Genomic DNA, 26,928 nt, shown 5'->3' on the forward strand with positions numbered 1-26,928 from the left:
ACCTTGGCCTCCCAAAGTGCTGGGATTACAGGAATGAACCACCGCACCCAGCCTGTTTTGCATAGTTTTTTCAACAGCTTCTGCTTGGGGGTATGCTGAATGTGCTATGCCCCGAAAATCCAGTGATATGTAAGAGAGTTTCCTGAGTTTAATCATTATTAACACATGTGAGACCACCTGAAAAGAGAAATATACAGCACACTGAGGGAAGCCAATAAATTTTGGAAAAATCCAGGAAGACAGAAAGAACAGGTAGTGACTTATTGGTCTAAACAAGTGGGGAAGAGGGTCCCACTCTGGAGCATCCTAGGAAGGCCAAAGTGAGTCAGCACAGGGCTGGACACATAGACAGAGCTGGATCATGTAAAGCCTTGTGGACCGTGCTAAATATTTTGGACAATAGTCTAATAGCAATGAGAAGCCATTGAAGGACTTTTGAGGAGGCGAGTGGCCTCACCAGACCTGCACTTTATAAATCTAATTTGGGCTGAAGTGGCGGGGGTGAGAGGCCACTTACACAGCAGCTACAATAGTCAGGCAAGAAATGGTGGTGGTCGAATGCAGGTGCAGCAGTGAGAATGAAGTCGGAAGGACAGACTCAGATGTTTGAATGGTAGAATGGGCAGAAATTGGTTGCTGGATGTGAAGGAAGAGAGAAGGGGGAAGTAAAACAATAACTCCTAGCTTATGGGCTTGGGCAACTAGGTACATACATTTTTCCAAAATAGGCTTCTTGGCCAATTGTAGGGTGAGCGAAGGAATTAGGAATGGTCGGTAGTCCCCTAGTCTACTGTTTGCAAGTCCTCCTTGACCAGCGTCTCTAGGATGGGAATGGCAGCTACTTAATAAATGTCAGTTAGTTTGAACCTTTTGTCTTCTGTGTTCCATCCTTCCCCCAGTTGTCATGAAACGTTATGGAAAATGCAAAATGCCTCTTGTTATTGGCCTAGCCAATATACACAGCAAGGTAAGAATTCTGTAGATGTAAAAGCCCCATGTGGCTCGTGGGGATCACTGACCCATTCCAGAGTATATCTTTTTTATGTTCTGAGCCAGACTTCTCTGTCTTTGGATTTCCCGCCATTTTGCACAAATGCATCATTCTTTGAGTGCCTACGATGTGCTCCGAATTTTACTTAATGTGCTGCTGACATTACCTGACTTAAACTATACAACACTGTGAAGCAGGTAGGATTGACAGTCTCATTTTACTGCTGAGGAAACTAAGGCTGAGAGATAACCTGGCCGCCCCCAGGCCATGCTCCTAGTGAATAAATGAATTAGTATTCCAACACAACTTTTCTGACATTAAAACCCGTGTTCTCACTAGCCTAAAGAGAGCACTTCTGAGGTTTAACCTTAACTGTGATATTAGGAAATGATGGAATAAATATCTGTCTACAAGAGTACTCAAGACTTTTCCATATATGTAGTTACCCTCTCCGCTAAACTGACACACACACAAATTATACCTCTCAATACATGCAGACTCCAGTTGATGTCATGACTTGCGTCCTGTAGAACTCTCTCGACTTTCTCCCGTCTTTTCCTATCCCCTCTCCCTCCCCTTCACCACTCCTTCACCAACAATATATTTTCCTGTCAAAACATATTTGGTTACATGCAGTGCAACCAAAATTGCTGCTATTAGTTTAATTGAGACAGGGTGATTATAAATAAATTACATGCAGTGCTACTGAAATTGCTGCTATTAGTCTAAATTGAGACAGGGTGATCAGTCATCACCAACTGTGATTTGATTCAGAATGTACTCCACATGGACAGCTACAGAGGCCCTGTGATCATCTGGTAGCCCAAGGGATGCGAGGCCAAATCCCCAAGAGGCTGGGCTTCAGGCCACAGAGATGTCTGACCACTGGTAACTGAGAAAGCAAAACTCCTTGCAACCTGGTTGGTGGGGGCCCCTTGCAGGCTGATAATGAACTTCTTAAAAACCAGGAGCTGGAAAGGGTCATAGTTAGAAGCCTTCCCACATGGAAGATCTGTATAGTGCATTATCTGTGTGTGTGTTCCTGTATACCAGTGTGTGAATCTCCTGCTACTTCACTAACATGATTTGAGATGGATGTTGATACTATTTTCTTTATTTCTTATTCTAAAAGAAACCCATTCTCACATTCTCATGTGAATCTCCTGCTACTTCACTAAAATGATTTGAGATGGATATTTAATACTATTTTCTTTTTTTCTTATTCTAAAAGAAACCCATTCTCACATTAGAAAACTTGAAAAGCATAAATAGTTTTCAAGAATACAACTGTTAGTGTTACTTATTTTTCCCACTACCTGGAGGTAACATTTGTTAGAGTTTGGTGTATTTCTTTAGTCATTTCATTTATATACTTACATATTTCCTCTGACCTAATTGATATATGACATAATTGATAATATCAACTGGATATACAGTATTACATTAGCTTTTATTTTCACAAGTGGAAAATCTTTAAACCACCTAGGCAAGGTACATGAAAGATAAACAATAAAGGCAAATGGGGGTAAGAATTGTTCATGGACATCTCATTCCTAGAAGCAGCATGATGAAGTGGAAATCCATGGATTGAAGGAATTCTCTTTTCTTCCTGGCTTCCTACTTCAGTGCTCAAATCTCAGCTTGCCAGCCTAGGCAGGGCCACAAAATCCAAATGGAGGTGCTAGTTCTGTAGTTTAGGGCCTTTAGGCAAATGGCTCCATGGGCTTTATATTCTTTAATTCAACACCAAAATATAGAAATGGACTTTTCTCCAAGGTGCCTTACAGGGTCAGAAGTCTACCTATTATCCTTAGGGCCTGAAGAAGGCTATTCATTACTAACTATTCAATAAGAATGGCAAGTGAGAATGACTGTAACAATCAAACCTTAATGACTGACCAATATTACATTTTTATTTTGAGCCCCAAGTATGGAGATGTGGACAAATAAATGTTCTTTGATTAGTCCAGTAGACAGGTTTCTAAAATGGTGTGTTATTGATGCTTGGAAAGTAAATCATGCTGCCCAGTTTTTTTTGTTTTTTTTGTTTTTTTTTTTTTAACCACATCATCTCAAACCAACTTATCTTCACCCAGTAGAAATGAGGCACAACAGTAGTTTTAAGTCCTCAGATTCCTAAGCTTTCTAATCTGTAATTAATGATTAAAAACCATTCAGTGCTCTAGGGAAAGGAAGAGTTATACTTTGTAATAACCGCGTCATAAAATCTTTTCTAAACAGAGTAATCACATTATTTATCTGGGATTTAGCTTTGGAGTGAAAAAAAATGTGTAGTAGTTTTACTTCACTTTTCAAGTGTGAAACATTTGGATATTTCTATTTTTCAAAATATATTCCAGGAAATAAACTAATTAACTCCTTTCCTCCCTCCCTTCCTTTCTTCCAACAAGTGTCTGTAGTTTTTTCTGTGTGCCAAAATCAATGCTGCAGATTCTCAGAAGAAATTACATTATATTACATTGCCCTCTGTGTCTTTACAATTACTGGTAGGCCCTGAGATATATATATATATATATCAGAGAGAGAGAGAGAGAGAGAGAGAAACTCTGCCAAAATAAAAATTCAACCAATCAAGCAACCAAAACAAAAAACAATATCTAAAAATCAGGGAATATTTCTCTTTTTAAAAGCTCCTTTAAACATTACACTCTGTGATATAAGCTTTTGTTTTGAATTCACTACTGCCTTGGTTTGGAGGGACAGTGGAGCAGAGAAATTGTGAGCTGAAGTGGTGGATGGCATGGCTTACTGGGAAAGGCTTGGAAGAACCACAGCAGAGTTCTACAGCAATGACATCAGTCTCTTGTCTTACTGAAATTTAGACTGCAATCAACTTTTTTTGGAAAATTGTCTTTCAATCAGTTGGAATCCCACTTCCACCCCAAACACTCAAAGACACACTTAGCCTCTTTTCACTCAGAAATGAGTGAAAAGAAATGAGCTTACAAATCACTGGGAAAAGGCTGCCTGTGAGTCAGCTTGAGAGGAGAAGCCATTATCATCTTTTTTAGGTCCTGAGACAGACTCTCAGTTAGCTAGGCCCCTGCCAGGTTGTAAAGGCTGACAATTACTGATGGTGATCTAAATCCCAGCCTCACCTCCACTATGGCTCCACTTCTCCGAACCACCATTTATTCTGGAAAGAACAGGATAATCATACTCGTCGAACTTGCAAGTTTGTTGTGAGAATTATATGTAAAATCAGTTCCTAGTACTCACAGATGGGCACAGAGTATATATTTAATAAATCGTATTTTTAAAAATTGCAAGAGCAATAAGCATGTACCTTTTTCTATCAAGAAATTAAAAGGTAGAGCTAGACACATACCTCAATCAGGAATTAAATGGATATTGTATATCTTCATCATAGACATCCATCCTATGAACTTTGCCTAATTTAGCAAGTGTGTCAGTCAGATATGCTGTAGATGAGGTTTCTTTAAGAACGGAGCATGCACATTGGAATCCACAGCAAGGAGGCTCATGCTAAATCGAAGGAGTTACTAACCAGGTGTCACTCACAATATCTGGAGAGCAGGAGAGCTTATCCTAAGTTTAACCAAGACTTTAGTTTTAGGGTATAAACAAGGGAAGGAGACATGCACTGTCATGGCTCAAGAGCCCCCGTTCAAAGCATTCACAAAGGTACCAGATCTCTTTCTATGAAGCCTTGAAAATCAGGTGTCTCTTTTCTCCTAGGGTTTTAAAGATCCTGTGTACCGTGCAAGACGGAAGCAGTTTGCTGACACTGCCTACAATTACCGCCAGTAAGTCTGCCTTGCTTGTTGCAGGGAAGAGAGAAAAACACACCCCTAGCCTGTTTCTCCCTTGCCCTCATCCAGTTGAGAATGGAAAATACCAGCTTGAAGAGTCCTGCCTTCTGTGTGTGCATGTGTTCACGTGCGTGCGTGTATGTGTGTGGGGGTGTGTTTAAACCCTCCCTTTAATAACATACGATAAAAAACGATTGCTGCTAGACAAAACAAAATTACCCACTGTGCTGGGGCCCTGCTCTCTCCCAAGCTTTGTTGTCTAATTACTCAGTGGTGTCTGCAGTAATTAGAAAAGGCCTCAGTCCTGAATAAAACAGCCTCCGGTCTTCTGCACATTAAACAGGGAAGAACGAAAGAGAATCATTTACATTCAAGAAGGAGCTGGCTGCTTTACTGAAATAATGAATCATTCAAGATTTCAGGCCAGCCAAACTTCAGCTTCCTACTTTTATCTGGTCTGACCCAGCTGTGAAGGACAATTTTAGGATTTGTTTTGTTTTGTTTTTTTTCTGTCTGAGGTTCTGTGTTCCTCTCCTACCCTATTTTAGCCGAAAGAAAATGCAAGTATCAAACATGTTTGAGAAGACAACAGCTTTGCTCTTTTGAGTCTTAAGGGACTACAGAAATGCCACCATGGGAAACAGTGTTTTGACAAGTGCCGTTATTGAGTTAAGGGATTAAGAAAAGACATACACAAGAAGAAACGTAAAAGTTGTCCAGAATGCTCATGGCATAGTACTTTGACAGCTTTGATAGAATCTCAGGGAGATGGAGAAGATGCTGGGCCTTTCTATACTGAATACAAAGTTACTTTCAACATGGAAAAACCTCCAGAAAAAGAGAGGGAAAGTTTTTTTCTGAATGACTTTTGGTAGTGGAAGGATTCAAAAATGTGCTGTCTTTGGTCAGATCTAAGCCCATCTGGGCCTTGGATCCTGCTGAGCAGGATTCACAGAAGATGGTGACCTCCCTCTCCTGACCCCACCTTTGCCCCAGCACAGTCAGGTGGACACCATCAAAGCGGGTGCAGGCAAGAGTTCTTCAGATAGTCAGCAATAACAGATCATACTTGTTATCTTCTTGCTATGTGTCTGGGGGCTTTGGTACATGCTTTGTATATATCATTTTGTTTAGCCTTAATAATAATAACTTCTCATTTTTCAGATGGGGAAATCAAAGCTTACAAAGGTTCAGTAAGTTGCCAACATCATGTAGCTAGTATGTGACATAATCAGGTTTTAAACTCAGGTTTGTTGAATTCTAAGGGTACTTTTAGCCACTCTTCTGAGTGTCTGGGGACTCCTAGAGTCTAGAAACTGCACTTCATATAATCAAGGAGGAGGTGCTTAGAAAGTACATTCACTTACTTCTGGGTTGCTGGGACTTGGGGAGAGCGAAGACAGATCCTCCTCAACCTCCTTCTCATAGAAATGTGAAACCTTATGAAGAAGAGTGAAATTGGTGAATCACCTCACAATCCTGCATGTTAATCATTTACATTGGTTATTGAAAATCATCTGTAGATGGCTGGACTCTCAGAAGTACGTTAAAATTTTTTAGTCAATTTCTCACATTTTATAGATGAATGCCAGATGATTAACTGATGTGCCAAAGGTCGTGTAGCTAGTTAAGGGTTCGCCTTTTAAAAAATTCAAAGCCTATTTCAGATCTTACTTTATCTCATGTCATTTAAGCTTTTGATGCTGTTTTTACTATGTCTTCCTTCTTCAAAATAGTCTCTAGTCTTACTAGAGTCTATTAGTCTCAAAATAGTAAATAGTCTTACTTCAGGGTCTGATATAGTTCATCCTTTTTTTTTTTTTTTTCCAGATTCTACTTTGTGAATTTGCCTACTTAAGTGTATTTGTAACCCCAAAATTGATACTCACTGTACACTTTCACAGTCATTCCCAGACTTGCACAGAGCAGGAGAAAAAATTTGATTCTACTGAGGTGTATATCTCCAACTGAGGTCCAACAAGGCAACACTCTACCTTTCTGTTTCTACCCTCATTTTGTCAACCTGTGTCCTTTACATGGTCTGTTTAGTGTCACATTTTTAACATTTTTGTGCTTTTGTTTGTGATTTGCTTTTTAACAATTGACCAAGGTCTCACTCAGTTAGGAAGCAGCAGAGTTAGAATTGAGATTCTCCTGCTTTTCCCAGGAAAGCAGGGAGTGCTGAGCCACTGCTATCAAGCTTGGGATGAGCAGCCCCAATACCTGCATGAAGGGGATACAGCTGTCACTGCTTTAGACTTCAGGGACTGGTGCTAACCAGATTAACCTGCAGAAAAGCGGAATCAGAATCTCAAATAGTTATGTTCAAGCTAAATGGAAGACTCCAGAGTGAAGCACCAAGGCTTCATCTCCTCAGGTTTTCATTTAGATGTCACCTTCTCAGCCATGCCCCTCTCTACACCCTATGTAAAAGTGAAAACCCATTCTGAAACTCTTTATACCTTTGTCCTTTTTTTCTCTGTAGCATTTCTCACCATCTAATGGAGTTGTGTTGGCTTTCTGTCTCCCTCTACTGGAAATGTGGACTTCATGAGGGCAGGGGTAATTGACTGTTTTGTCACAGTGCTCAGTTAACATTTGTTGAATGAATGAATTAATCCAAGAGACCATATAAGAGTAAAGATTCAAAATGGTGAATTGGAGGCAGAGCCAGGAATTGAGTCTAGAACCATATGGAAGACTGCTACAGCAGGTTTTGATGATATTACTGGAGTGGAGGTTGGGCTTTTAAGTTTTATCTAGGAATAGATAAAATGGATCATAGGAGCTTATATTTTTCAGCTGCAAAACAACTCAAACATAAAGGAAAGCTCTACTGGATACTATAAATGAAGAGTTTAAGGGGGGTCGTTTAGGCTCAGGCAGGTCCAGGATTCAGTGTCTCATTACTTGCCTCTCTGACTCTAGTGTCCTTTGCTTTGGCCTTGCTTTCAGACTTTGGCCTCATTTCTCTTGGAGAGGGAACCTAGCACCTCTAGGCTGATACCTCAACTCAGTTAGAGGTCCTGTCTATTTCCAACAAGGTCAACCACAGTTCTAGCATTGAGTCCACTGACTCTGATTAGGACATAGGCCCATCTGTCAGCCAGGCACAATGCAGGGGAATGAGGGATTTCAATTTGCTTAGCCTGGTCACATGCCCACTTCTGAAGGTAGGAATGGAGTCTCTCCTCACCCGAACCTCACAGACTGAGAGGGCAGAAAGGTGCTTTACTGATGAATGGGGAACAGATGTTGAGTCCCTAGAACAGCAGGTGTCAACCAGCAGAACATCTTGGTGCTCAGGATGTTACCATCTCTTGAAATTTGTGCCAGGAATAACAGATGCCTTTCTTTTAAAATTAGAATCGGTAATAATGGTAATGATCAATTATCCAATTGTTAGGATTTGTCAGTACTAATACTAGGTACTTTATACATAGTATTAGACTTAAATTTAAATAGTTACTTATGTTTAGCCCATGTAGCAGCTGCAGATTAAGGCTTAGAGATTTTTGCTGAATTGCCTGAGCCGATACAGCTAGGTAATGGCAGGGCCAAGGATTGAACAGTCTCTGTCTGTTTCCAAAGTCTATTCGTCTCCTGTATCAGTTCTTAGTCTTGATAATGGCACGTTCTTGGGCAAGAGTTTACTTGATTTTTTTTTTTTCACCATCACTGCTGGTTACCAGAAGACCTTCTGAATTTGTCTGGCTTTCAATACTTAAGCAAAATGCTATCTTTTTGCCTAATCCCTGTCACTCATCTGTAGACAATAACGAAGACTGTGCTCTAATGCGTTTGGATGAGGTACAATTCTGAAAGGGCAAGAAAGACCTAATCTGGAGCCTAATCATGATCCATAATTCTGAGATAAACAGTCTCACTTTGTCCCAGACTCTGTGTTCCTGTTAGAGAAACAGGCCTGCAGCCTAGGGAAGAGTCACTGCTCTTTGAAGTCAGGCTTTGTTTGGTTTTCATCTGTTTGTGCTGTTCAGAACACAGCTCCTTCCCAGGTGGTTTTCAAAAGGACTTTTACAACGAATGACTTTTAAACTATAGTTTGCATCAGAGTCACCTGGGGAGCTTACTAGACTCCAGATATGTGAGCCTTCCCTTCCCCAAGAGATTCAGAATCTGTGGGGCCTGGCATATGTACTTGAACAAGCTCAGTGTAGAGAAGGTGTAAGGCATTTTATACCTTAGCATGGATTTATAAAATTTTCTCTCCTTTGTTCCAATATTTATTATCCTTGATCTAGAACTTATTTATTTATTTAGTTTTTTTAATTGACAAATAAAAATTGTGTATATTTATGGTGTACAACATGATGTTTTGATATATGTATACAATGTGGAATCTTACTTAGCCTGTATTTAAATACCTTTATAACTTCGCAGGAGAAGAAATATCAAACCCAATAAGTGCATGCCTACCAAACAAAGGGGATCTCAGATTCGTGGCCTACATATTAAATCCAGTTCAGCTCACTGGTATAATTGCTTTAGTTAACACCATAAAAATACACTATTTTGCTTTAACTGGACTTAGATGCCCGGGTTTAGAAAGGCAATGCATTCACCAGCTGGCCACCATTCTCCTTATTGCCTTATTTCTGAAACTTTACACGTTTGTGATACCTGACTGGCCCGTGCAGGTAAGTGAATTTCCACCCTAGGTAAGCAGTTAGAGAATTGGAAGAGTAGAAAAACCAAGTGATTTCCTGAATGTGAGAGCAAATCCTCAATGCAGCCTGTATCATTGCTTAATCAAAGTGGTTAACCATTGCTTAGCCAATTTCATGTGGGAAATCAAAACAGTAATTTTCCTGTATCAAGATGTGTAATTTTTCTCTTTCAAATAATGTATGAAATTCACTGGAGCAAGTGATGGCAGCTCACAGGTTCTGGCCTCTGACTCCCTCTGCTAACCTAACCTGCATTCTGCTGTGCCCTTGCCCTGCTTGAGACACCTATTTTTGTCTGTATTCTAGTGGGCAGCCCATCCCTCGAGTGGAATACACAGAGGAAGAAAAGAAAACCTGGGGTACAGTGTTCAAGACTCTGAAGTCCTTGTATAAAACCCATGCTTGCTATGAGTACAATCACATTTTTCCACTTCTTGAAAAGTACTGTGGCTTCCGTGAAGATAATATTCCCCAGCTGGAAGACGTTTCTCAATTTCTGCAGAGTAAGTCCACATGAGGGTCAATGACCCTGCAGAAAGTGGGGGGAGGATTGAAGCAGAGGAGAGGGAAGGGGAAGACGTATGTGGAGGCGAGTATGAAAGCATGTGATTGTAGAAATGCATGCAGGTTGATTCCTCCAGGAAGAACTCAGTTTCACTGTGCTCTACCTTCCCTCCAGTCTCTACTGTGTTTATCCACTTTCATTCAATCAAACACCTGAGGCTGTGGATTTTGCTGTGTACATGTCCCTGAAAAGTATTTTCTTTCACACTTAAAGCCCAAGCTGTTTCACTGAGTTTTTTGTTTTTTGTTTTTTCCCTGTAGCTCCTGCTGTGTTATGAGTTAGGAGTGTGTGTTTGTGTAAGAAATGTGCTATTTTTGGGGATGGTGCCAAGAGCCCTGAGCTCTGAGTCTGTGCATCTGGTATGAATCCTGCCTTTGACACCCTCCAGCTGAGTAAACCTGCCTCAGTTTTGTCATCTGTCAAATGGACACTGTATCAACGCTTTAGCTTTTCCCATAGGGAAATTACGAGAATGAAGTAAGATGCTGCATATGAAAATACTCAGCACAGTCTTGCATACACAGCAGGTATTCAGTGAATTTGGACTGAATTGAAACCTGAGTAGCTCAATAGGTAAATACATTGAGTTGCAGGCCTCTCCATACAGTATATATTCAGGGGGAAATAGGTGTTACTCTTTCTGCTAAGAGGATGTTAATTTAGCAAAAACAAAACAATGAACTAACACATATTGAACACCTACTGTGTGCCAGGTAGAATAAGCAAAAGTAGGGAGACAGACTACAGGTTACAAAAGTTTCTATATATCAGAGCTGTGCAGAGATGAGCCACTCTGGGGACAATGAGCCAGGGAAATTACTTGGCAGGAAGGGAAGTTGTAGCCAGGACAGATCGGGGGTGAGCTCGATGACCTTTTGGGTCCCTTCCATTAGAAAGTCTTTGCTTCTTAGATAAAGAGTGGAGTAAGGGTCCAAGCAGAGTGTACTTCAGCCTGAAGACACAGAGAACAGGGGGCAAGAGGCAAGGAGATCTCAAAGACTTCTTTAGCTAATTACTCCCATTGCCATGGCCAATAATAAGAGTAATAAAACAGTAATACTAGCAGTTGGGAAGCTACATAATAGTAATTAAGAGAACAGACTTTGAAGCTAGACTACCTATGGCTGTGACCTTGAATGAAACCTTTAACCTATCTCTGTCTCAGCTTTCCCATCTGTAAAGTGGGCATAATAAGAGTGTCTACTTCATAGGGCTATTGTGGGGATTAGTAGCACACATAAAGTAGCTTAAAAGAGTGTCTTACATACAGTAGGTAATATATAGTGTTAGCTATTTTTACCATTATCACTGTCATTGTCCTTATCCTTTAAAGTTTGGAACAAATTGAGAGACAGATACATAGAGATGGTGATCAGAGGTCAACTTTAAAATTGAGCGATTTAGAGAATGTGATATAGATGTGCACACAGATGGACTTGCTAATATTTTACCCCTTAATTAGGTAAACTTACCTGGCAATTCATGCAGCACAGTCCATTGCATGGCCAAGAGCAGACTGGAATGAGGTCCTCTGTGAGCAATCAAAAGAGAAAGAGCAGTACAGAAAGAGTTAAATTGATAATATTCATATTTTCTTCCCAAATGCTCCAGTCAGACAGGTCACTGCTACTCATGGGGTGGACTGTGTGAGGTGCAGGACAGAAGCTGGAAGCACTCTATCCATACTCTTACCTTCTGGGAAATGAGGTACAAATTCCCTTTTCACTCTAGAAGCAGGAGAAGTAGGGAATAATTGTTCCACCCTAACAAATGGTAATGAAAGCTAAATTTATTGCATGTTTCCAATGTGCTAGACTCTGTGCTAAGTACTTTATATTCATTAGCTCTTTTTATTCTTCAAACATCTCTAAGAAGTATCTGTCTACATTATGCAGATGAGGAAACTGAGGCTCAGAAATGTGAATTTACTTGATCAGATCACCTAGCTAGAAAGCAGCGAGGCAGACATCTGAAGCCAAGTTTGCCTAGCATCAAAGCCTATGTCCCTGGGCAGTTATGTGTGCTACTCCACTACCTGAAGGTCTCCTAGTGCCTCTGGCTCAGTGGTGAAGAGCTTTGAGTTTTCTTTCTTCTTTGCATCCCAGCTTGCACTGGTTTCCGCCTCCGACCTGTGGCTGGCCTGCTTTCCTCTCGGGATTTCTTGGGTGGCCTGGCCTTCCGAGTTTTCCACTGCACACAGTACATCAGACATGGATCCAAGCCCATGTACACCCCCGAACCGTGAGTACTGTCCTCCAGCTACTAGTTGCCAGGCACAATGAGCACCATCTTTTCCTGCTGCAAGAATGAGATTTGGGTTCATTACTGGCTGGTCCATAGGACTAGTTGTCTAGACTGTTTGCTGATAGTACTAAAAACAACTCATCTATTCTGGAGATTTTCTCCATCCAAGTAGATAGACCAGACTGATTAGAGATTTGGGCATCCTGTGATCCAATAACTCAGAACTCCCTTGGCAGTGAGAATGAGAGATCCCAATCAAGTTCCAAAGTCAAAGCTATGAAGTTGCAAATGAGAACAGGAACAAGTGGCAGCCAAGCTATCTCAATACCTCCTAAGTATACATCTAGATTACTCTTATCTTTCTTTGCCTAGATTGTGTATTGGGTAGAGGGAGAGAATGGCAGCCATTATGCTTCTTACTTGGGTGTTTAGTTATCCCCTTAGTCTGATAAAACTTATGCAACTTATAAAAAATTCAGTAGAACATCCAAAATTATTTTTCCTTGCCCATAAAGTTCATTGCTACAAATCCAAAAAGGCCTGTTCCAAATGGACATAGCACATAAAATATTAAGTAAAGGTAGGTTTTCTTCCCTCACTGCTGTCCACCTCCAGACTAAGAGAAGAGCAGCACTGTTTTTGTTTTAGTTCCCAGTGGAATAGCTGAGCATATTGTATCTGCCCAGGGAAGTCAATACCAGGGAGAAGACAGGATGAGAAGTGTTCATGACTCATAGCTTGCTTAGGTATATGGGAGCATGTCCACAGAAATATTAGCTCTTCTGCCCTGTACCCCACTGGGCATACTCCTAAGACCCTTGGCTGCTGTGCCCTGCCCTGTACCTGTCTCTTATTTTTCCTTCCTTTTCTTCTTTTTATCTTTTACCTTGCCTTTTCTGATCCCAACCTCTGCATATCAGTTATTCCTGGGAGAGAGATTATAAGCCTAAAAGAGTTATTTCCATTCTTTCTACCCATTCCTCACATGGAAAGACTGAGTCTGGCTTGGCTTAAACCTCCTCCCCTCCAAGCTCTCTGTGCTTTCTGTCTTTCAGTGACATCTGCCATGAGCTGTTGGGACATGTGCCCTTGTTTTCAGATCGCAGCTTTGCCCAGTTTTCCCAGGTAAAGAATGGATTTTTTAGCTTTCTAATTATAGGTCTGTGACCTGAATTTCTCAAATGAGTTGAGCCCAGGGAGGGGCCCTCATGCCCTCTGCAAGAGTGGAAACCAGGTACAGTTCTATGATCCCATCTGAAATGGGTGAGTGGTTCTGGGAAGCTAAATACCCATTTCAGAGATCAAGCATGGTGTTGGTGCATCACTCATCCTCTGAATCGTATGTGTGTTCTTCAATGTACTAATCTCATTTTTCCTGCTAGAGCCTTTCGTCCATGAAAGCCTCCCTGATGCCCATGCAGGAACTACCTCACCTTCTTCCAGTGTCTTAGTGGATTCCCCTCACCTTTTCAGGGCCATTGTAACTTTCTGCCTTGTCAGGCAGTTATTTGTGTATATGCTTGAATTAAGTGAGATGACATTTGCCAAGAATTCAATGCTGAAACCCTGACTTACAGTTAACAAAGAAATAAAAATGAGCTGAATATCTTATCACCATCATCAAAGCTGCAACCCTGCAACCTAGAATTTCATTCATCTTTCACAGTGGTTAACAAGCTCAAAAAAAAAAAAAAGCTTTTTTTTTTTTTTAAATTTTTTTATTTTTATGGCAGGGTCTCACTCTGTCACCCAGGCTGGATTAGAGTGCAGTGGAGTAATCATGGTTCACTGCAGCCTCAGTCTTCTGGGCTCAAGCAGTCCTCCCACCTCAGCCTCCTGAGTGACTGGGACTACAAGCACGTGCTTTCATGCCTGGCTGAATTTTTTAATTTTTGTAGAGACAGAGTCTCACTGTGTTGCCCAGGCTGACCTCAAACTCTTGACCTCAATCCTCCCACCTCAGCCTCCCAAAGTGAGAAGATTACAGGCAAGAGTCACCACACCTGGCCAAAAAAGAAAGTTTTGGGCTGAGTAAAATAATTCTACTAATTCTCTCCAGGCACTGAGAGGCAGCCTGAAACCATGGTTTGGTAGCTGGGATCATGAGAAGGTTGAATGGTGTTCTGATGTACCAAGGCTCCAACCCTGCCACTAACCAGTTGTATGACCTGGGGTTACATTATCAGCCACCCTGTGCCTCCTTTTTAATAAATGTGGATCAGTCAAAAGCCCTCTCCACCAGCCAGCTTCGTCACAAAGAAGCATGAGAATCAAATGGAATGACCTATGAGCAAATGCTGAGCCAAGTATTGGGATTTCAGAATAATGGGATCATGTGTGAATTTAATGGGCATTTTCCCTTAGCTGAAAGAAATAAACATTCCCACGGTCAAATAAAGAAGCTACCAGTAAATATTTGAAACAAACAAACAAAAAACTGGAATTTATTGCTTGCTAAGTGAGGGAAAACTGTACTTGTAAGATGCAGCCTCTCTAAACAAAAGGAAAAATTACTTTTATGTGAGGTTTGAGGAATTATGGAGTTCAAAGATTGTTGGACTTTTGGAAGTGGGACTGTTTAGGGATTAGTTGAACTTTAACTGTAGAAGGATCACCAATGACATTCAGAAGTGTGGTTAGGCTGCCAAGATATCTTTGATTGCTTGGGACAGTTTTAAAATCTGAATTTGTTACTATGGCCCCAAAACAATCAGTTTTTCCTTGAAGAATAGGAAACTTTTATTCTTACCACCAGAAGCTAGTTTATGAAGTCAGAGGCTAAGTGGCAGTCCTTCTTAAGCCATTTCCACTTGGGGAACCCCACAGAAGAGTGGATGGTTACTCAAGTCAACAAACAGGGGCTCCTGGGGCATCAGTGTCATATGGTTCCAATTTTGATCTGGATGGTCCCAAGGCAGTGAGACGTGTTGAAAGTTTCCTGAGAACATTCCTTGTTAAACAGAGGAAGGACTTGCTTCCCACTACAGTACAGGATGGAGTGGAACTGAAGCACAGGGATGTTGGGCCCCTTGTTGTAGACAAGCTCTAGGCTCACAAAGAATGGTGACTAAGAGAACAAGGCGCCATTTTGGTCTTGGATTTATCAGTGGTTTCTAGTTGAATTGAGACTGTGGTATGTCTGGGCGGGTGGATGGATTGGAGATGGCTGAGGGTCAGGAGAGCAGATCCAGGCTAAGAATTTGAATTCAGTTCACTCTAAATCAGAAAGCATTTTATAAGCCTAATCCAAACCAGGCTCTGGACTTGGCCCAGGGAGTGATACAGAGATATAGACCATGTAGCTTCTTGCTTCAAAGTGAGTCTAATCATAGTCTTCATCTCTGTCTACATCCACTCCTCTGGTGATCTCACTCAATTTCATTGCTTTAAATACCATCTCTACTCTGATGATGGACACATTTATATCTCCAGCCAAGACTTCCATCCCAAAATTCAGACTTACATATTGAACTGCCTATTCAACATCTCCCCTTGGATGTCTATAAGAAATCTCTATCATACTGTCCAAAACTGAGTTATGGATCTTCCTTCGCAAACCTTCTCCAGGATAGCTTTTTCTCTATCAGTTCACAGGAACTCCACCCTTCCAGCTGATCAAACCATAAGTACTTTGGGACATTACCAGCTCCTTTCTCTTTAACCCCACGACAAATCTTTCAGAAAATCCTGTGTTTTCTACCTTCAAAATATGTGTAGAGTCTGACCATTTCAATTATGTCTACTGCTACCAACTTGGTCTCAGCCACTATCATTTCTCATCCTGGTGACTGCAGTAGCCTCCTCATTGGCCCCGTCTAGTGGTCTCTACCCTGGCCTCCTCCAGTCTCCTGGTGTCCCATTTACCCTCAACCTCTCCAGTGTCCTGGTGTCCCATCTACACTCAGCCTCTCCAGTCTCCTGGTGTCCTGTTTACCATCTACCTCTCCAGTCTCCTGGTGTCCTGTTTACCATCCACCTCTCCAGTCTCCTGATGTCCTGTTTACCCTCCACCTCTCAAGTCTCCTGGTGTCCTGTCTATACTCAGCCTCTCCAGTCTCCTGGTCACCTGTCTACCTGTCATCTCTCCAGTCTCCTGGTGTCCTGTCTACCCTCTGCCTCTCCAGTGTCCTGTCTACCCTCCACCTCTCCAGTCTCCTGGTTCCTGTCTACCTTCCATGTCTCCAGTGGCCTGGTGTCCTGTTTACCCTCAACCTCTCCAGTGTCCTGGTGTCCCGTCTACACTCAGCCTCTCCAGTCTCCTGGTGTCCTGTCTACCCACCACCTCTCCAGTGTCCTGGTGTCCTGTCTACACTCAGCCTCTCCAGTGTCCTGGTGCCCTGTCTACCCTCCACATCTCCAGTCTCCTGGTGTCCTGTCTACCCTCAGCCCCTTCAGTCTCCTGGTTCCCTGTCTACCATCCAGTCTCCTGGTGTCCTGCCTCTACCCTCAACTCCTACCATCTATTCTCACATAGCAGCCAGAAGGAGTACTTATAACACAAGTGAGATCATGACCTTCTATCTGCTCATTACCATGCAATGGCTCCTGTTTCACTGAAAGGAAAAGCTCAAGCCCTAAAATGTCTAAAAATATTCTACATGATCTGGCTTTGGACCCCTCTTTGATATCACCTGCCACTGCCCCCTCACTAATCCTGCTCTAGCCACATTGGTTCCTCCCTGTTTCTTGACCCAAACAACACTTCCTTTTCTTGGGAAAGAAATGCAAGCTTTTGCACTGGCTATATGCTTGGCCTACAGTGTTCTTCCCTCAGATGTCAGTATAACCAACAACCCCACTTCCTTCAAGTCTGTGCACAAATATCACCTTCTCAACGATGCTTACCCTGGAACCCTATTTAAAATCGAAGCCTCCTCTCAATCCCCTGGAGCTCTTAGTCCCTCTTGTTTATTTCTTCTTTTGTTTCTTCTTTCCAAAGAACTTGTATTCTTCTAAATAGTTATGTATATGTTCATTATTTATTGTCTGTCTCCACTAGAATTCACAAGATGCCTTTACTGATTTTATACACTGCCTGGCACATCGAATGAACTTAATATTTCAAGAGTGCATTAATGTATACAGTAAGAAAGACACATACACACAAGGCAGGCTGCAGTAAGTGCTGTAAAAGAGACAAAGAGACCAATAGAGGAATTCTGCAACAGAAGCTGTGGTGAGAATTAATCGATGACGTGTTAGACTCTCCAGTTATATGTATGCCTGGACCGATGTCACTACTTATCTGCAGTTCTCCTGTGAAGTTTCCAGGGTACATGATTAAGACTCATTTAACACTCCAGGAATGTTCTGCTGATGAATAATCACTGAGCTGGAGTCAAGAGAAGAAGCTTTAGATACTAACCAACCCTGTGACCATGAGCAAGTCACTTCCCGGCTCTGTGCCTCAGTTTCCTCACTTATAAAGTGAAAACAAAGGACTAAGTGAGGGTGAAAGGGTCTCCCTGCCCTGGAGATCTGTGATTCTATAACATGTGGGCAGGAAAGACTTGACACCATACTCAGGGTCCATGTGGGCCGTTCTGAAGGCATCTGGCCACCCATCACCTTTTTATGGCCAAGTACCAGGTTGGCCCTAGGGGTGAATGTTAAAGACGGCCAGACACCAGCTACTCCAGTGACTCTGTTTTCCCCCAATTACAGGAAATTGGCCTTGCCTCTCTGGGTGCACCTGATGAGTACATTGAAAAGCTCGCTACAGTAAGTCCCTTCTCTCCTTGGGTGGATGCTGGGAGTGCTATAGGCTATGGCCCTCAGGTCTTTGAAGCTTTGTTACTCCCCTGGAAGCCAGGTTATCTGGGGAAAAAAAATCAGAATGTGGTGGATTACATTTGCACAAGTGAAACTTCACATTTTGATTGATTTCTCCTTAATAATTTGATTTTGAAATCAGCTACCTGCAGATGTTTACATCTCTTAAATTTTAAGCGGTATCTTGAACCCACCAACAGGCTATAACAGTAACCCTTGAAAACCTTTGGCATAAAGTGTGTGTATGAAGTAATCTAGATCCAGAACTTTGAAGAGGGAATGTTTACATCTCTACTTTCACACCAGAGCATGCATTAGGATTTTTTCTTTCTCAGATACGAGGGAGAAACAGGGGTGGGCTTTCCCGTTATTGCTGAACACTTTCCTCTCCTGAGTATATTTGATGACACTTGTCCACTGGGGCTATAGAAGCAGCAATTCTGCATAGCAGGTGATTTCCTTCCTTCATACTCATTTCTAATTTTACTACATCCCACCCCAGCCACTAGCCACATTGCCTGTGCTGGAAGTTGAAAAATAAACGTTGATAATTGAATTATGGACTGCCAGTGAGTGCAAATCTATTATTAAGATATATCAGTTTTAGAAGCTTATGAACTCGTTCCGTCAGAAAGGCTAAAAACTCCCAGAAGGTTGTTTTCTCACTGACAGCTGCTTTTAGGCCCTGGACAAGCGGCTTTTTCTTCCTCATCTCTAAAAATGAAATGCAATAGCTCATATCTTGCCTATCTCAAAAGCAACTAAAAATTTAACTATTTAAATTTAATTATTTAAATTTTTGTGAACATGGGTTTTTAAATGCCAGAGGCTTCAGAGATACAAGGAGTGGCTTTCAAAGAAGCTACAGAGCTGGATAGAATTTCTCATTTCTACAAAGAAAATAAATTTGGAACTCAAAGCATCATGTTATCTACCATAACAATATTAAAATGACTTATCACCAGTTCGACTTCCCAAAAAAATTGTTACTGATTGGAAAAATGTTACTGGTTGGTTGGGGAACAGTTCTGGATTCTTGCTGCCCTTAATTTGCTGTGTAACTACACGCATGTTGCCTTACCTTCCTGGGCTGAAGACTCCTCACTTGTATGTGAGGAGGTCAGACTGACTGAGCTCTGAGAGCCCTCCCAGGTTGAATTATTCTAGTCCAATAAACAGATGTAACTAATAACCTGCCCCTAATTCTCCAAAACTGTGACTGTCTCTAGCAGCTAACTGAGCTCTGGGTTCCTCTTAGTCCCAGAACTCCCATATTCTTTTTTTCAGGCCAACTCTCTAGGACATATTGGACTGTGGGTTATTGAAAGAAAAATACTTGGTTATTTGGGGAGATAAATGCAGTAGTTGACTTCAGAAACACCCCGAAGTTTTAGCATAGATGATGGGATATTCTCCTCATTGATTCTATCACTACCTAATCTGCTACCTCCCACTGTTGTGCCTGATGAGCTCTACTAGCTTCAGAGCATCTGAGGAACATCTCCGTCTAGTTGACACCACAGACAAAAGAGATAGAAGAGTTCCTGTCATATGGAGAACAAATTGTTGGAGGTCTCCTTTTGGGGCTTCTTAGTACCACCTGATATTTTTCATCACTCTTTACATTCAGCCAACATTCGATTCAACAGGTGACCGGATAGAGTGAGACACAGGACACACAGACATGATCACAGGTCATGCTGATTTAGAGAACAAACCTGCACAGGCTCCTACCTGGGCAATCTTGTCCGTGGCACTGGGGCAGTTGCTGCCTTCTCCTTCTTTGGGATGTGTACTAGTCAAGGATCTCCAGAGAAAAAGAACCAGTGAGATGTATAGAGGGAGAGATAAAGAGAGAGAGGGAAATCTGAGATGGGACTTATTAGGGAAACTGGCTTACACAGTTATCGAGACTGAGAGGTCCCACAATATGCTGGCTGCAAGCTGGAGAACTTGAAAAGTCAGTGGGGTAGATTATTCAAAGTTCAAAAGCCTCAGACTCATGGAAGTTGATGGTATAACTCTCAGTCTGAGACCAAAGGCCTGAGAACTCCTGGGTGGTGATGAGGTGCGAGTCCCAGAGTCCACAGGCCAGAAAGCCTGGAGTTCTGATGTCCAAGGGCAGGAGAAACAGGGTATCCTGGTTCTAAGAGGGATAGAATATGAATGTGGCTTTCCTCTGCCTTTTTCTTCCATCTTGGATTCCAACCCATTGGGTGGTTCCCACCCACATTGAGGAAAGATCTTCCCCACTCATTCCACTGGCTCAATGCCAATCCCCTCCAGAAACACCCTCATAGACACACCCCAAAATAATGCTTTACTAGCTATCCAGGTATCCCTTCATTCATTCAAGGTGACACATAAAATTAACCATCACAGTGTGCTCTCAGATTGACTTTCCATTCCAGATTTACTGGTTTACTGTGGAATTTGGGCTCTGCAAACAAGGAGACTCCATAAAGGCATATGGTGCTGGGCTCCTGTCATCCTTTGGTGAATTACAGGTATGACCTTAACAAGGAACCAAGGATGGATTTAAAAGTGGTGGGTACAGAAAACCATTATTGTGCTTTCGATATTGTTGAAACCCTATTTGTATCCATTTTGACATGCAACCTGGGTACTCATTCAGTGATTGGTACCTTAGCAGCTATGATTTGATTATGGCTGTGGGTGTTACAGATAGAAATGGAATTGCAAGTACACGTATCTCTGGGGAGAAAGGGCCTCCTGATTCCAAGACTGACCTATGCATGCAGCCTTGTGAGTATGCAAACACATGCCAGAAAGTGTGGTTGGCTCCCACATCATCTATTGACCACCTTACTTGAAAGTAATTGGAATGAATTACTCCTTTCTCCCTTGGCTGTAGGTTTTAGATGAGCTATGAAGGGTAGAACCTAGTATGTGCAAAGTAATTTGGCTCACTGCATTTGGGCCGTGATATAGAAGGAATCGGGGTGAGATGAGAGAAGGGGCACAAATGGCCTCTGGGATGCAGTAGGGAATACTGATCCTTATTTAACAGTGATAATAACTTGTCACTTGGGGTCTACAGTACTGCTTATCAGACAAGCCAAAGCTCCTTCCCCTGGAGCTGGAGAAGACAGCCATCCAAAAGTACACTGTTACGGAGTTCCAGCCCCTGTATTATGTGGCGGAGAGTTTTAATGATGCCAAGGAGAAAGTAAGGTGAGGTGGTGACAAAGGTGAGCCACTAGCTCTGGGGGCCTCCTGGCTGGTGGCACTCATCTGTGGGTGGTTGGCCAGGAGAGTGGACTCCAATGCCTACTGCAACTTTGTACCATAGACAGTTTCTCTCCCATGTTCTCCACCGTCCCTCCTTTTTTTCTGCTCTCCGTTGGAAGGTTGGGCGTGCTGACCTTTGCACACACCCCTGCCACCCGGTCCCTGTTCAACGCAACCACCAAGTCCAGATACTGAACCCTCCTGCATACAGAGAGGCCACAGAAGTCTCCCCACAAAATCAAAGAAGTCTTATAACCTAGGAAGTCCTTTCATCACTTCCTTCTCCCAAACACCTACAAAACGTGCTTCCTCCTTTGTATCTTTACCCAAATTTAATCTCCATATGTCTTTCTCTAACCAACTTATTTCTACTCATCCCTGCCAAGTATTACAGTGCTTCTGTAATACTTATTAACTTGTAATATATTACATAAGGTAAGCTCTATGAGGGTAGAAATTTTGTTCTTTCTATTTTCTGTTTTTCCTCCGGCCCCTAGAACAATACCTGACACAGAGTAAGCACTCAATAAATAATTGGTGAAGGCATTAATCTCAGAGGCAGTTCAGCAAGAGGCTGATGGAGCGGTGCTGGGACTCTGAGACTATTGGCCCTCTGAGTGCACAGTTCCTGCACCCAAGCAGGAGACAGACTGGGCAGAGGGTCAACCTGGACACGGATATCCTAATACTCATTGTATGTTACCACTTAAAAAAATCTTATCAGTGATGGATGACAGGCATGGGACATACGGGCCTTTGAGAGTCTATGAAGCTGAGTATGTTAGCTTTCAACCCTATCTATGGACTCTGAGAGGTTGGAGGAATGGCGGGGAGTGGTGGTAGAATTAATGACTTCTCAAAGAAATTCACACTTTTGAAAAGAGAGACATGAGGGAGAAACTCAAAGTCACAAATGAACATACATCTTAATTCTTCCTTTCTAAATCCAAATTCCATCCTCCCCAGGCCCCTCACAAGGAAAGATGAAAATTATCCCTTTGACACAACTCACTCACTTACCTTATATTTGCAAGGTAAGATTGTGGGATAAGACAGGTCCAGCTAACATTTGTTTGAGAATCCTTTGGAATAAAGAGACCTTAAAGAGGACTAAGTTTCTTTCTTTTAAAATAGATATTCCTTAAATTATGTCTACTTCTATCTTTAGATAATTAAAGGTAAAATGCTGGCCCACAAATCTACTTGGTTTGGCCTAAAATGACTATGTCTCCAGCTCTGTCCAGAGCTCTCAGGTCCTTCCTGCTCTGCTTTCTTAGTTCTCTCCTAAACTGGAAGCCTAGACACTTTCCAGCACCATCCTCCTCTTCCTCCATGGCCCAAGGTTTGGACCCAGGCATTGGGGCTTGGAGGCAGTGCTGATGAGCACCCTGTCATACCAAGATAATATTTGGATGAGCCCTCCTGGACACAGCTCTCTAATCAGCATGTGATCGGTCCCAGACCAGCAGGGAAGAGCTTGCCAGGACACAGGCCTGTCAGTACCAAGGCCTCAAGGGAAACAACCATGAAAACTCCATTCTGCTGAGAAGTGGTTCAGAGAGTCAAAGAGAATGCTAAAGGACAGGCTTCAAAACAAGGAATCTGTGCATCCCTTTGGATTCTCTCAGAGCGTCCCAGCCAAGAGCAACCAATTCTAACCACTTGGAATTTCAAGATTCAAATTGTAGGCAGAGACGTGATTGGCTGAGCAGGGTTCACATGCTACCTCTTCGCCAGAGGATGGCTGGCACCAAATACTGACTTCTGGACTGATACACACCTAGTAGGGTAGGAGTAAATCACCCAAAGCAAAAAATGAGCTGCTTTATGGGAAGAAGGAGGAAGAGGTGCAGAGCAGGCAAAATTACAGATGTGTAACACATGGCTCATGCCACTAGCCGGACTGAGACCGCTCTTTTCAGAGAAGAAGAGGTGGAAATACATACTTGGCCATTTGTTCTTCATTAAAGGTAGCAACTAACACTGATGGGGCACTTACTCCATAGTATAACAGCACTTGCTGCAACCCCCTGGGGCAGCTATTACTCTTGCCCCGATTTTACAGAGGAAATTGGGTACAGAAGAGTGGTCCCCTGTGCCCACGGTCACAAGGACTGTAATAGACAGAGGCAGGGTTTCAGCCTAGGCAGCTTGACTTGGAACTTGGGGAGCCACTCTTGCCAAACTTGGAGGTCCCTACTGTCTCCTGTAACACTGTATTTTCAGTACGGCAGCTTATATGTTCACCAGAGGCCAACTTAGAAATTTGTGATTACTTTGGAACATCTTGTTATTGGTATTGCATGATGTCCCTCATAGAGGCCCTCATGGTGGATTTCTCCCAGATCCAGGAGTAAGGTATTGGAAAGGCAAGAAAGCAAAGGGTCCAGGCCAGAGTCAGACTGCCTGGGTTCCTTCCCAGTTAGTTAACTTACTGACGGTATTGCCTTAGTAGTCACGTAGCCTTCCCAAGCCTGTTTCCTCATCCATAAAATGGGTATGGTAATGGTGCCTTTCTGCTAAGGTTTTTGTGAAGCTTAAATAAGAAGGATATTTGTAAAAAGCATTGGGCAGTTAGAACTTAACATAGTTCTTGGTACATAGAAGGTGCTTTCTTCACCACTTGAGAGCCATTTCCCTCTGCATTGACTGTCAAGCATTTCAGAGGTTTTTTTTTTTTTTTCTATATATAGCATTCTTTAGCTAGATTTTACTCACTCTTGATTTTATTTAATGATAGGAGTTTGTGGCTTTATTGTATTCAGTGCTTTCACTGTAAGCTACCTCTGTCTTCTTGGAGCTAAGTGACTAAATATGTGTATATACGTGTTTGTACATACACATACACACAAGAAGGCTTCCCAAGAAGACTCACTAAAACTCCATTCCCCTCCTCAGCCCTGGCTGTTGAAGACCGTGTTCTAGGGAGGTGTCCGTATTCCTAAAAGAGAAGTAAAATGTCACTGAGAATTCTCTTAAGAGTACCTTTCTCCAAATGGTGCCCTTCACTCAAGCCTGTGGTTTTGGTTTTAGGAACTTTGCTGCCACAATCCCTCGGCCCTTCTCAGTTCGCTATGACCCATACACCCAAAGGATTGAGGTCTTGGACAATACCCAGCAGCTTAAGATTTTGGCTGATTCCATTAACAGTAAGTAATTTACACCTTACAAGGCCACTCTGTTTCTCAGTAATAGAAGACTGTGTTTCCTTACCATTGCCATAGGAAAAATAAGAAATTTATTGAAATATTTAATTAAGGAGAAAAGCATCTCCATTTAAGCCATGGGTTCACTGATGGAGAAGAGCTTGACAAAAAGATAGGAATTACCTTTGTGTCCTTTTTCCTTTGACCTTCCTAGATTCCACTCCACCTCCCACCATCATTCTACCTTTCCACACTTAGCCTGTCACCGCCATGTTCCTTTTTCTCCTTCACCTCTCCATCCCTTCTACGCAAAGTGACCAGCTGGTATCACTCTTCCTGGTTCTATCCACTTTATAAGCTGTCCAGTGGCTCATCTGTTGACCTTCCACTCTTCTTTCGTAATGAGAATATTATAATAATTGCTCTTAAGAATGTCACAGGGTTACTTCATTTATCACCTGATTATCTCTCTAGCCCTTCACATTCTCTTCCAGCAACAGTGATCAACTTTTAGTTCTCATGCTCTTTCCTGACTCCTAACTCTTGCCCATGCAGTTCTTTATGTTTAAAATATTCTCCTTCCCATTCTCATTTACTTGGTATGTGAGAACATGGCATAAATGGAAGGCTGCCTCACACCTTCATCCAGTGATCTTGCCATCTAAATTGAGTTATCTGCTTAAACCATGGATTCTAAAATTTGAATGTGCATCAGAATCAAATGAAAAGCTAGCTAAAAATTAATAGCTTTGAGTCATAGCCAAGGCTAAATTTACCAAATCTGTGATAACTCTTGGGAGTTTATAGACCTCAGGTGATTCTGACACTTGAGTTTTGTGTGAACTATACTATTAGGTTCAATGATTTTGCTTCCTGAAGCATCTGTAGATGGTAATGTAAAAGAGGAATGGAACGGCTAATAATTTGCCTGGGGAGAGACCTGTTAAGTCCTTCCCTGGGAAGTGACCTATGGAAAAGGGATGCTGATTACATTAATGGCTCTGGCATTTTCTAAAACATGCAAGTACTTATACCATAATGAAAGCTCCTTGAAAGTTGGGGTGGTATCCAGCTTATCCAAGAAGCCCACTTATCCCCCAGTGCTTTGCACTGTGGATACTTGAAGAGTGTTTGTTTATTATATGAGTGGCCCATTTTGAGGGTGTTTTTCTTTGTAGGTGAAATTGGAATCCTTTGCAGTGCCCTCCAGAAAATAAAGTAAAGCCATGGACAGAACTTGGTCTGTCAACTGTGAATCTATTGATGGAGATCCAACTATTTCTTTTATCAGAAAAAGTCTGAAAAGCAAACCTTAATTTGAAATAAGAGGCTTAAATCCTTTATAGAACAAGATGGAGAAACAACAAATAAGTCAAAATAATCTGAAATGACAGGATATGAGTACATACTCAAACGCATAATGGTAAATCTTTTGGGGTCATCTTTGCTTTAGACATGATAATCCCATACTCTCAATTGAGTTAAATCAGTAATCTGTCGCATTTCATCAAGGTTAATTAAAATTTGGGACCTGCTTCATTCAAGCTTCATATATGCTTTGTAGAGAATTCATAAAGGAGCATATAAGGCTAAATGTAAAACACAAGACTGTCATCATAATTGAATTAGTGGGCTTCCTATAAATTGTAACCTATGAAGTTTATTTTCTGTTAGAGTTAACTATGATTCCAATTACTGCTTTGTTATTGTACCTAAGTAAATTTTCCTTAATTCAGAAGCCCATTAAAATATTTATAAGCATTGAACTTCTTTAGTATTATATTAATATAAAACATTTTTGTATGTTTTGTTGTAATTACAAATACTGCTGTATAAGGTAATAAAACTGTGCACCTAATCCCCATAACTTCCAGTTTCATTTTCCAATTAATTATCAAGTCTGTTTTGGGAGACATTTTGAAGACATTTATTATGCAGCAGATGTTGACTAAAGGCTTGCTTGGTAGATATTCAGGAAATGTTCATTGAATAAATAAGTAAATACATTATTGAAAAGCAAATCTCTATACATGTGAAAATTTTATTTGTATTAGAAATAAAACATTAGTAGTTTAAGCAATTTTGCTGTTTCAGATATTTCCTGGAATGAAATATTTTTCTCACTGCCTTAGAAATACATTAGCTAGATAATTTTGTAACATGAGAAAATGGCCAGAGGCTCATATTTCCAACCCTTTGCAGGGGCTCCTTGTGACATTCAAAGTCATGCCTGGACAGGCAGCAGACTTTGACTTTTGTTGATTGTGTGTTTGCCATGAACACATGAATATCTGAGAAGCAATGGGGAGAAAAACAATGTCTTTAAAGCTCTGAATTTGAAATTCTCACACTACTTTACATTTTATTTTGGAAATTGTTAAGTCTTAAAGAATTTCCATAGTGTTTCTTCAAGTGTAGTTCTCAGATCAGCTGTAGTATCATCAACAGTAAATTCTGGGTACCTTCCCAGCTCCAC

General features: G+C 41.7%; 1 protein-coding gene across 1 annotated transcript in view; it reads left to right on the forward strand.

Annotated features, from left to right (window-relative positions):
* The window catches only part of PAH (phenylalanine hydroxylase), a 71,142-nt gene extending 44,614 nt beyond the window's left edge, over window positions 1-26,528 (forward strand). Inside the window, exons 5-13 of the mRNA XM_011968639.1 lie at window positions 4,712-4,779; window positions 9,780-9,976; window positions 12,144-12,279; window positions 13,338-13,407; window positions 17,947-18,003; window positions 20,466-20,561; window positions 21,116-21,249; window positions 24,340-24,455; window positions 25,631-26,528. Of these exons, the coding sequence (XP_011824029.1) occupies window positions 4,712-4,779; window positions 9,780-9,976; window positions 12,144-12,279; window positions 13,338-13,407; window positions 17,947-18,003; window positions 20,466-20,561; window positions 21,116-21,249; window positions 24,340-24,455; window positions 25,631-25,674 (918 nt within the window). The 3' untranslated portion in view covers window positions 25,675-26,528. The remainder of the gene's footprint in view (window positions 1-4,711; window positions 4,780-9,779; window positions 9,977-12,143; window positions 12,280-13,337; window positions 13,408-17,946; window positions 18,004-20,465; window positions 20,562-21,115; window positions 21,250-24,339; window positions 24,456-25,630) is intronic.
* The last annotated feature ends 400 nt before the right edge of the window (window positions 26,529-26,928 follow it).

The sequence above is a fragment of the Mandrillus leucophaeus genome, unplaced genomic scaffold, assembly GCF_000951045.1.
Source record: "Mandrillus leucophaeus isolate KB7577 unplaced genomic scaffold, Mleu.le_1.0 Scaffold852, whole genome shotgun sequence".
NCBI classification, from domain to species: Eukaryota; Metazoa; Chordata; class Mammalia; order Primates; family Cercopithecidae; genus Mandrillus; species Mandrillus leucophaeus.